The sequence below is a fragment of the Montipora foliosa genome, chromosome 13, assembly GCF_036669935.1.
Source record: "Montipora foliosa isolate CH-2021 chromosome 13, ASM3666993v2, whole genome shotgun sequence".
Classification (NCBI taxonomy): Eukaryota; Metazoa; Cnidaria; class Anthozoa; order Scleractinia; family Acroporidae; genus Montipora; species Montipora foliosa.
Genome location: NC_090881.1, coordinates 31,889,812 through 31,900,456, shown reverse-complemented (window position 1 = coordinate 31,900,456; position 10,645 = coordinate 31,889,812). Strand labels below are relative to the sequence as shown.

General features: G+C 39.2%; 2 protein-coding genes across 3 annotated transcripts in view; both read right to left on the bottom strand.

Annotated features, from left to right (window-relative positions):
• Nucleotides 1–2,873, bottom strand: part of LOC137984049 (transcription initiation factor TFIID subunit 6-like) — a 10,313-nt gene extending 7,440 nt beyond the window's left edge. Inside the window, exons 1-2 of the mRNA XM_068831258.1 lie at nucleotides 2,648–2,873; nucleotides 414–500 (exon numbers count right to left, since the gene is read on the bottom strand). Of these exons, the coding sequence (XP_068687359.1) occupies nucleotides 414–500; nucleotides 2,648–2,803 (243 nt within the window). The 5' untranslated portion in view covers nucleotides 2,804–2,873. The remainder of the gene's footprint in view (nucleotides 1–413; nucleotides 501–2,647) is intronic.
• A 2,258-nt stretch (nucleotides 2,874–5,131) lies between these two features.
• LOC137982603 (alpha-1,3-mannosyl-glycoprotein 4-beta-N-acetylglucosaminyltransferase C-like) lies at nucleotides 5,132–8,498 on the bottom strand. Of its 2 annotated transcripts, none has more exons than XM_068829726.1 (3): nucleotides 8,345–8,498; nucleotides 7,271–7,441; nucleotides 5,132–6,826 (listed from the first exon to the last, which is right to left on the bottom strand). In XM_068829726.1, exons 1-3 carry the CDS (start codon nucleotides 8,415–8,417, stop codon nucleotides 5,772–5,774), a joined length of 1,299 nt encoding a protein of 432 aa, XP_068685827.1. In that variant the 5' UTR covers nucleotides 8,418–8,498; the 3' UTR covers nucleotides 5,132–5,771. The 2 variants fall into 2 exon arrangements, with proteins under 2 accessions (XP_068685827.1, XP_068685826.1); XM_068829725.1 differs by having other exon boundaries at nucleotides 5,143–6,856; nucleotides 8,345–8,488.
• Between the last annotated feature and the right edge of the window lie 2,147 nt (nucleotides 8,499–10,645).

Genomic DNA, 10,645 nt, shown 5'->3' with positions numbered 1-10,645 from the left:
TAACAATAATAATTTTTCAGTTTTGAATTCAAAGGGAGACAAGTGTGGATCATTCTGCCATCTGTCAGGCATAAGTATTCACAGACCCTTAATTTCCAACACATAGCAGATAAATTTGAGCAACAACAGATGTAACGGACTGATCAGCTTTTAAGTAACTGTTTTTTTAACAGTAGGTCTACATGTACCATGCCCTTTAGGTATTTCATGGCAACCCTTTCTCGAAAACTGAAGCCTCCCAAAAGCCTTCAAAAAGCTCTGAAAACTTCGTAATAACTTTGGAAATGTTTTGGCATGTATTTGCTCCATTAAAATCCAAGCCTTTTTAATATATAAATAAAACACCTAGCATGACTCTAAGACAAGTAGATTCAGAAACAGTAATTCTGCTACTGAACCCAGCAAATTCGTACCTCAATGTTTTCTACATGAAGGGCATTGTCAATGTCTCCTGTAATAAGCTTCCTTCGTTTAGAGTGTTGCATGAATTTACCAGACTCCTGGCAATTAAGAAAAATGGTAAGTTACATGTAATTCCAAGCATCCCTGAGTTACCATCAGCAAAAAAAGCATTCCTTTCAATATATGATTCATTTCATATATCATTTCGTTTACTGAGTTGTTGTCGTTGTTGTTGTTCAGACTGTTGTTGTTTTGTTGATTGTGTTCCATTGGCCCTGAAAAGCCTCTATGGGGAGTGGTCAATTAAGTGTGTATTGTATTGTATTGTATTGTATAATAATTATTGTATTGTAACGTTCCACAAATGTCACATTTCAGAAGCAAAATTGGTCATCATGCTTAGACAACATCATGTTGCCATTTGTCCAAAGAGTTTTACATCTTAGGTTTGAAAGACGCTGTCTTTACTCTCTTCAATTTAGGAAGAAATATTAGCCAACTTCTCTGAGTGAAGTGGGAGACGCTTTTCGTTGGCTGTTGGTACTTATTGAAACCACTGCAGACAATAGTATTATTTTATTGTCAAATGAACCTAGTTTAATTCATTACTTGCACAAATCCCAAAATACACCTCTTTTACCCCCCCAAAAATCTGCATAGGCATTGTTTTCGACTTCTCTTCGGACATTTTTATGTCCCAGGAGAAATTGCAAACAACAATAGAGGTAATAGAGGAGTGAATGGCCTAGCTACCGCAAGTCTCCTATACATGTAACTCAGTAGTGGAACATATGAACTAGTAATAAAAGGTTGTAGGTTCGACTCCTGCTAAAGAGCAGTCGAATTTTGTTTTGAGTATCCCTGGGTCACCATAGACAAAAAAGACATTTCTTTAATATTATTATATTGTTAGGGGGCATTGTGATCCAGATGTTGGGGTAACTGCAGAGTCTCAAAGTCTTGTTTACATTGCATTTATTTCAGTGTAAAGTCTTGCATGTTTTGGTCTTGGACTTGGTCTCAGATACGGTATCTCGGTGAGTCTCGGATTTTACCATTTGTTACCCCTTAAGCAACCAGGTTTTCTGCAGTTTAGCTCAAGTGTTTAGTGCATTTGATTGGTATATGAATGCTCAGGCTTGTCCACCACATGAAGTTGTCTTAACTGGCCCCATACTCAAGAGGTGTATGACTACTGCAGACTGCCTACAAATAGCACTGATAAACAGTATTTAAATCTAAGCACCCATTTCAAATAGCGCTGATAGCCAGTATTTACAGTGCAACATGCCTTACCGTGGCCACCCAACAAACTTTCACATTTTGACAACTACGTGTAAATACGTCAGCTCAACATTACCCATGCAACGGTCATTAACTTACAACTGTGCAAACTTTGCAAGGAGGCATGACTGTCAATCAAATTAACACATCCTGATTAGCGGACAATTTGTAAAAAACTTTGTTAGTTGGCCACGGTAAGGCACTTCACACTGTAAGTCTAAGCACCCATTTCAAACTGGTTAATTAGCTTTCAACTCTGATTTATGGTTAGTCTGCAGTCTGCAAGTGTCAGACACCGAAATTCAAATCCAGCTACGTTTTGTAATTTGATAACTGGTTGTCTCCTGCCATTTATGGTTTCTTTTCCTTCTAGTTGCAATGGAGAGCATTTGAGAGTACACATATGAAAAATATGCAATTAAAATGACATACATGTACATCATTATCACTTTTATTATCGGTATCATTACCATCATTTTTTAATTTTACTATCATGCACTATCTCAATGAAAGGTCTGAAAGAAGGAAATGCATTATCTCACTGAAAGCTCTACACATGCCATTAGGAAAAGCGCGTCCCCCACGACTTGTTTCCTCAAAATTTCATGAAAATTACATGACGGGTGGCTTACATCACACTTAAGAAAAATGAAGAAAAACAAACATTTTATGAAAGTTAACCATTCTTGAACTAGTGCGTAGGCTTAAACAGTGTATATCAGTGCTACAACCCCACAAACGGTCAACTTTGCGTGCATTGGAACGTTTTGCTCCGTTGATTTGGCTTGGGTGACGCGCTGTCTCTAACAAAATTCGCTCATAGCGACCCCTTTAAAACCTAACTGAACCAGTGCATATTTCGCCAGGCTGTCCAACGAATTTTTTTTTTAAATCAAGTTTAAAATGAAGTTTGACGTAACTTTAGAAGACTGGTCTGTAAGCCAAGCCACAACATGCATACCTGAGCAAGTTGCTTTAGTCTGTATGTTCCATCATCAATGAGGAGATTGATCACTTCGTCATTCAAGTTGGAGATGCCCATGGACTCTGAAATAAGCTTGATACTTTCAGCTGTTAACTGACCTTCTACTTCGACTTTCTCATCATCGTCCTCCATAGTAAATCAAAATTGATGGACTAAATCGCTTTCAGCTGTTTTCCGCCATTTTCAATTTTGGGCAGCGGTCACTTCTTCATATAGCCAGATACGTCATGTATGGGAAATGGTGAATCTACGAGTTGTCCCCGTCCTCGATCACTGGCTGAATTACCGGTAAATTCGATGTTATACTTGACTAAGCAACAAAGGACTTTTTTCGTGTTTACATAGCCTCATCTAAACACAAGGGGAAGATGGTAGAATTCGAGACAGTTGTCGAGAGTTTGCATAACTGTCGAGAATTCCCCTACCCTCGTATTTAGATGAGGCGATGTAAACACGGAAAAAAGTCCGCCATTGCTTTTATAAAATATTTCTCAAACATAATTCGAAAAATGAAGGAAAAATGCTTTTTTTTTGTTCATTTCTTGTTTGAAACAGATCTTCTTGATACACGCTCATATCTCCTACCAGCCAATCAAAACGCGCGTCTGACAACACGTAACCAATCAAACTCGTGCAATGTCACAGCTGTGTTTACATACTCTCATCTAAACACAGCTATTGACCAATGAGAGTGCGCTTACTATCTTAGTTATTTTATAAAATACAACACATCTTTATTCAAATCCATATATACAAAACTATACATAAAGCCATCCTCTTTATTTTCTCCGTTTAGCGCCGTCCTACCGACCCAAATTTTTGGCATATTTTTCAAAAAAAAAAGGTAACGACGTTGTTAAACCATTTTTATGTCGCATAGGAGTTTTGGTGGTTGATCCTTTTTCCCACGTTGTCTTAATTTTACAACAACATTAACCAACCTTTCCGCCATATTGATTTTGGGTTCCCGTCTTGTTGTTTTCCCGGCTTCACAGCAATGATGCAGGCTTACCAGGCCTCCGATTCCGAGAGTACCTGTGATTTTCTTTTTTATGGTTTTTCAATCCGACCGACTGTCCCAATATCAGGAAACGCATTCGACGCTAAACGAAAAAAAAAAGGGGGGTGGCCTAAATTTGGAAAGGGGAATTTAAAGGTTAGCCCTATTAATAAAACTCTTCTTAAAAGAATAAAACTTCCATAAAGAAAATCTTAAAACTTTACAACTTTAAAAGTGATTAAAGTTTTAATTTAAAAATTTCAACGTTTCCCGCTTCAACAACATTCCTTGGTAGATTGTTCCAGTCACTGATCACTCTAACAAAAAATGAATGTTCCAAACATGAGTTAATTTCAGTTCATTTTACTGAAAAAGTTTATGCGAGTGAGGTGATTGGCTCTAGTGGAGTTGACTTTCGCAAATTCGAAATATTCCTCGAAATCCCGGATGAGACAATGGCTGCGCCTAGGGAAAATTAAACCTTGAGATTCTCGGGAAACAAAATAAACTGTTTCCCGAGGGACTAGTCATGAAGTGTTTATTATTCAGCCTCATCATTATCACAATAACCAGTGTATCATTGGTGTTTCATAAGGTACCATGACATTGCTTTTACCTGCAGCAGTCCTGTAGAGAGTCAGTACTTCTAATAAGACAGTCTCTTGGAATTCAGTGTTAATTTTGAAAGGCTCGACCCACCTTTTAAAAATTGAAAATGAATTCTGTCCGATCAAAAAACCTTATATGGGCTTCCAACGATAGACTAGATTATAGCACAGATACAGCGGCCGTGCATTTCATATTAATAAAAAAAAAAACTAACCTTTTTGTCACCGTCACATCTAGTAATTACAATGTCGCGCCGATTTTCTTGTCCAGGGCGTTTTTAAAATCCTCAAACACAAACTGATTTAACATGAATTAAAGAAGTCTTCAATTGATTGTAGGCAGTAACAAGAACCAATAGAAATTCGAGAAATTGCGTGCGATCAATGCGACCACGTTGCGACGATTGGTTCTTTCTTATTGTTTAAAAAAAGTGGAGGAGTGCTCAAAGTTTGCAAAAATCTGAGTATGCGCATTTTCTTAAAAAGGAAATGTGATGATAAAAGGAACAGTGTAGTCTTCTGTTAAACTAGTGTTTATGCCACCAACTACCGTGAGTGTTATCGATTACGTGAACCATCCCTGGTTAAAAATAACAAGAGAAAATAACCAATAATTTCACTGTAGCATTAAAGCTGGCAGCTTGAGGGGCCGTTAAGCATAATAGCGTTTAAACAGTCAACTGGAAGAAGGCAACCAATTGGCTATTTAGAAAGCACTCATGGAACATGGAGTTAAATTCGAAGGGAATCATCAAAAGACAAATTCAATCGTTTGTCAGCAGGAACTGAGATTTGAGCCCGCAGCACGGGTGCAAATAACCTAATCGTGTACTCGGATCGCTCGGAGTGAGATCATGGGTACGAGATGACAAATATCTCGCCTTATCCACTGAGGCACAACGCCTCCGCCTTTGATGACAACAGAGTCCACGAAAAAGGAGGGGAAAGGAACCAGATTTATTTTGCTTTTATCTAAAGTGTTGAAATAAGGTATTATTTAAAATTATTTTATTCGGCAAATATTTCTAGCTGTGCACAAGTATTTAGTTTCCATCAATTACCTTTCATCAAAATTAGGCCACCCCCTTTTTTTTCCGTTTAGTGTCGAATGCGTTGCGTTGGGTCGGTCGGTGGGATTGACAAAAAAAACTAAAAAAAACCTTTAAAAAATTCATAAACAGTCTCGGAATCGGAGGCCTGGTACCCTAGTATCATAGCTGTGGAGCCAGGAAAACAACATGACGTGAACCCAAAATCAATATGGCGGAAAAGTTGGTGGATTTTGTTGCAAAATTAAAACACCGTGGGAAAAAGGATCAAAAACCGAAACTCCTATGCGACATAAAAATGGTTTTAAAACGTCGTTACCTATTTTTCTTCTTTTTTTAATTTTGAAAATGCCAAAAATTTGGGTCGGTCGGGCGACGCTAAACGGACAAAAAAAGGGGGATGGCCTTATCTCTTTCAAAACAACTTAATTTCACCTCACCCATTATTCTAGCGACCAAACTGAAATCTCCCGGATTATTACCCATTGTTTCGCATCCGCCATGAAAACAATTCTTAAGCATTTTACAGGAAAATCTAGCTCGTTTCTCGACAACTTAAGGTCCAAGATCGGGTCCCTAAAATCACCGATTTCTGTACATTTGGATTCATCGCAATTATTCGTTCCAGCGGTGTTTCCACACGCCAATAGAATACTGTCACTTAGAGTGTCTCTGTACAGCGGACTTCCAGTAGCAATACGCACGCGCGAGATATACAGGGGGTTTGTAAAGACAATGGCTAGTTTATGATCCACCTTTGGAACCTTCAGCCAAGAAAAACTTTCCATGTCGTAAAATGACTTCTCCAATTCATAACCTCTTACGAACTCAGCCGTTGTGTGTATTTCTGCTATAGGTTTAACACCCTGCAATTCCGTGGCCATATCAAAGAGAACACTTTCGGGAGGTTGCCTGCTTTGTTTCATACTTCCTCTCATGGCATTAAAGGTATCTAAAAGTTTGCTGGGTAGCCGTCCATCTGAAAACATGGCTCCAAATTCGGCCAAATCTCCAATCACTTTCTTCGGGTAAAGCCGTCCCAGACCGGGAAAAGCATGGGCTCCAAAATCGTGATTGCGAATTAACAATTCTTGTTCTTCAATATTTCCAACCACTTGTTTGATGAGCGGGAAATAAGGTTTGACGGCGCGCGATTCATCTGTTAACAGCAAGAAGTATTTTGAAATTTGAAAGCAATATTTAAATAGGAAACTTAGCCTCCAGTTGAAATGAAAAATCTTCTCTTTGAAGTCATCCGTGAATGACGTGTTTTCCCATTCTAAAGGTTCCTTCTTAAAAAACGTGTTAGTCTCAAATATAACTTGAAACAATCCATGCTTTATTTCGCTTTCAAGATCCTTTCCAAGTCGTTTCATTATAACTTCGTCTAAGCCTTCTTCCAAAGCAGCCACTATCACAACTTCAGGATATTCTGTGGGCTTTAGGTTTACTGTCAACGACCTAACAGCTTGAATAAGATTATTCCCTCCGTGGTCCCCTGTGGGCATAACGCCAATACTCAGAAACGCTACAAAAAGAGTGTGAAAGAAACATAATCAGCCTCTCAAATCCACGGCAGCCTGAGGAGCGTGGAATGAATCGAGCTAAAGTAAAGAGACGATGTGAACATTTTTAATCTCATGCAAACGTTTTCTTAAAAGGTCATTTCACGATGTTCTTTCAGTGTGGACAGCAAATAAATGTACCAAAATGGAAGATGCTCGTGCAAATATCTAGTCTCCTCTTTCTGGGCAAATCCCCATTTTCTACTGTAGCAGGACTATTCACGGGATCTTAAAAGAAGAGATAGAATTTATGACCAGTTTCTATGGAAAAAAAATTGAGCACATTTGTCTTATGATTTGAGCTCAAATCATTAGTGCAATACAAGGCATTTCAATCATTCCCTAGAGCAAAGTTCACAAACTTTAAATTGTAATACCTTCATTATCACGTTTTCTTCCCAGAGCAAGTCCTTCGTCCATTTTAACATCACTAAACGGTCCTTCACAGTAAGTCGAAAGGAACTTGGACGAGCAGGTGGACCCATGGATTCTTTCCGGTAAAGATCTACTGCGAATAAGCGATGATGAAAAGTGCTTGAAGAAAATTTCTGTTGAGGTTAAGAATTTGTCGAGTGAGATCGCGCCTACCCTATTTGGCATCGCCGGTGAAATCATAACGGTCGACTTTGAAAACTATTTGTTCATACTTTAGCTAGCGGAGGGGTATTTTGTCTCCAGTAAATGAAAAGAAGTTGCACTTGTTGTGCTGTGTCTTTGTTTCATCCGACAATTTACAACGTGTCTCGTCTCAGGTGTGGAAGACTGAATAAATGAAAATGAAAAACAACCGTTTCGACTGGTACTGTATTCACTAGTAGTTCACGATGCCATGAATAAAGAGCAACCCAGGAATACCAGCAGGCTTCCCGGAGTGTTTATGTGGGAGCGGAGAGCACTCTCTCTTTCTCTCCCTCTATCCGTGCACTAGGATAACCCGCTCGCAGGTTACACCAAACTGGGGGTTCTACATACGGGATACAAAATTAATTGTGAAGAAAATCTTAAGTTGTCCTTACTAAAATGTCGCCCTGAACTTTCTTATCAGTAAAAAGATAAACTTCTTTTGGTTTTCGGAAAGCTTAACTTGGTCATCTCTTTGGATAAAAAGGAGTCAGTTAGTTGGAAATAAAAGACTGGCTAGTAAATTTACTATATCAGTTTACAGCCCCGAACACTTTTCAGATATCTAATATTCAGCTTAAGAATTCGACCAGACACTATTCAAATTACACCGAAACGATGCATGGTAAAAAGGATAACAAGGGGATTAGAAACAATTTTGTTTGGCAAATAACAAAAATTACAAAAAAACAAATCAGAGTTAAGCTCTTGACAAATCAGTGTCCCTTGCGTTGATGCCAGGTCGACTGTTTCATGAATTTGTTAGGCTTAAATTGATCGGCGTAATTTTAAAATAGGAAGAATAAAATAATCCACAAAAAGTCACTTACGTTTTACAACCGATGCAGCATTGTATAAAATAATTCCGCAAAGCGCAAGGACGAAGAAGCTTTGCTTACCCATTTATGCAATCTCAGGGCGAGATTAAATCCTGATAACAAAACGTCGTGGTAAACAAAAATACTTATCTGTTATTTTCCATGGCTACCGCTCCTCCCGTGAAAGAACGTTGATGACGATTCGTTCGGCCTTGCCGTATCGAAGATCTGACTTTTAGATCAGTAATTTCAATAAATCAGGATGTAATTGCTCATTTCGCTTTCGAGAAACACTTCAAGTAATCTTTAGGTTCGACCAACAATTATGTCAATCATTTTCTCTCTCTCTCTCTCTCTCTCTCTCTCTCTCTCTCTCTCTCTCTCTCTCTCTCTCTCTCTCTCTTTTTCTTAGGTTAACTGATTGGAATTAAAATCTTCCCAGTTTTGTTGAAGAGATGGCGATTCTTTAAGGGTATTCTTGTTTTTGAAAACGGATTAACTTTTCTTTATAAAAATAAATCCGTTGCTAATTTCTCATGTTTTTCATGTTACTCCCCATTTATAATGCCAAAAGTAGTCCTGGGTAGACGGGTCACCCGGCCGCCTACCCAAGCTAACCTGTGAGACAACTTTTCCTACATTTCCTTACAAAATGAAACCGTTTACATGCTGATGAAAAAAACAAAACAGTTGGCTCGGCTAGAAGGGTGACCCGCCTAGCCGGGTCACCCTTTCTCGGCGGTAAGGTCACCCTCCTATCCGGAGCAACTTTTTCGCATGTAATCACTGACTCGCCTAGCCAGGTCAAGGCAATATATTAGTGGAGCTTAAGCACGCGCGTTTATGAGACGCAAACGGCAACCAGAAGTGAGCTGTTTTCCCTTTTAATTTGTTTTCACACAATCACATTTACATTGCTAAGATCTTTTCCCCATTACAGATGATTAGTATAAAAATCTGAGAGACACCACTGTGCTGGCACGCGAATTTTTCTCTTCCAGTTGCCGTCTGCGTCTCAATAGCTCTAACCGTTTAACGAGAGCATGCGCGAGCGCTGTCTTCCCAGTCTCCTCATGATCGAAACTGAGACGGCCAGCTCTTGACTCGAGAAAAACGGTCAGTTTGTTCATACAAACGCTAGCTGAGGTTGACCCTCTTACCCGGGACAACTTTTCTCCAAATAAACGGGCCCTTGAAAAGGCTGTGTTACGTTCTTGTCTGAAATAATTCACTCAGGTGACTCCATGTTGAAATGTTTTGTAAAGATAGAGATACTAGGGAGACTAGGAAGTTCGTGGCCTTCTCTCTGTCACGCAACGCTACGCTCACGTTGCGTGACAGAGAGAATATTAGGTATTTGTTGCCGGGCATCTAGAATAGGATCACTATAATTAATCAATGATTAAGCCTAAGCGCTGATTTCAAAATAGTTAGCTTTGTTTTAAGTGCGGCCTGACCTTTCTTGTTAGCTGTCTAAAATTATTTGTTTGCAGTTTTTACATATTTCCAGGTTTGACCCTATTTAGATGCACGCAGATTTCAATAAGCGCCAGAATACAGACAAAAAACGTCACAAAGTGTCCCCCAGATGCTGCTCTTTAAGTAAACATTAACTGCTGCATTTACCCAAAGCTAAAAATAACGTTAACCTTTATGCTTACCTTATTGTTGAAAATAGGTAGCAAATGCTTAGACTTAAAAGGGACACTTCGTTTTGGATGTCAAAATTGGGCGTACATCTAATTAGGGTCAAACCTGAACATAAGTGGGTTGTTATCACACGTTTTCAGCCCGGTCTTATGGCAAATAAATTAGATTACTGTGTTTAAAAATTTTGTCTAAGCAAACGGCGACTGGGTGGTCTTGTGGAAATACTCCAAAACACAAAAGAGCTGCTTCCCATATCATTGGAGGTTGTAAAGGGATTCGTGGTGCCTACAACGACCTGGCAGTAATCAAATCAAACCTATACAATACTATACATACTTAATTGACCGCTCCCCTTAGGGGCTTTTCAGGGCCAATGAAACACAGTCAACGAAACGACGGAACAGAATAACAACAACAAGAGACAAGAGAATCCCAACAGGGCTGGTGGCAAACTAGTTGGCAATTTACAAATGCAGCTGGCAAGTTGAACCAGGGACTACCAGGAACACATTCAACAAGTGGTCAGAGCGGGTCTTGAACCCGGTATCTCAAGATCTCAAGGCAAGCGCCCTAACCAATGGGACCACTGCCTCCTGGTCCGAATTTTTTTTCCTCGCGTAGTTTGTGCAGTTTTAAAATACAACTTAATTAAAGAGGCAAATA

Excerpts from the sequence above, each read along its gene's own strand:
- LOC137982603 (XM_068829725.1), bottom strand. The coding sequence starts at position 8,417 with ATGGGTAAGCAAAGCTTCTTCGTCCTTGCGCTTTGCGGAATTATTTTA. Across the intron at positions 7,442-8,344 it reads TGCTGCATCGGTTGTAAAAC|AAATTTTCTTCAAGCACTTT; the intron begins GTAAGTGACTTT and ends TAACCTCAACAG. Across the intron at positions 6,857-7,270 it reads AAGAAAACGTGATAATGAAG|CGTTTCTGAGTATTGGCGTT; the intron begins GTATTACAATTT and ends CTCTTTTTGTAG.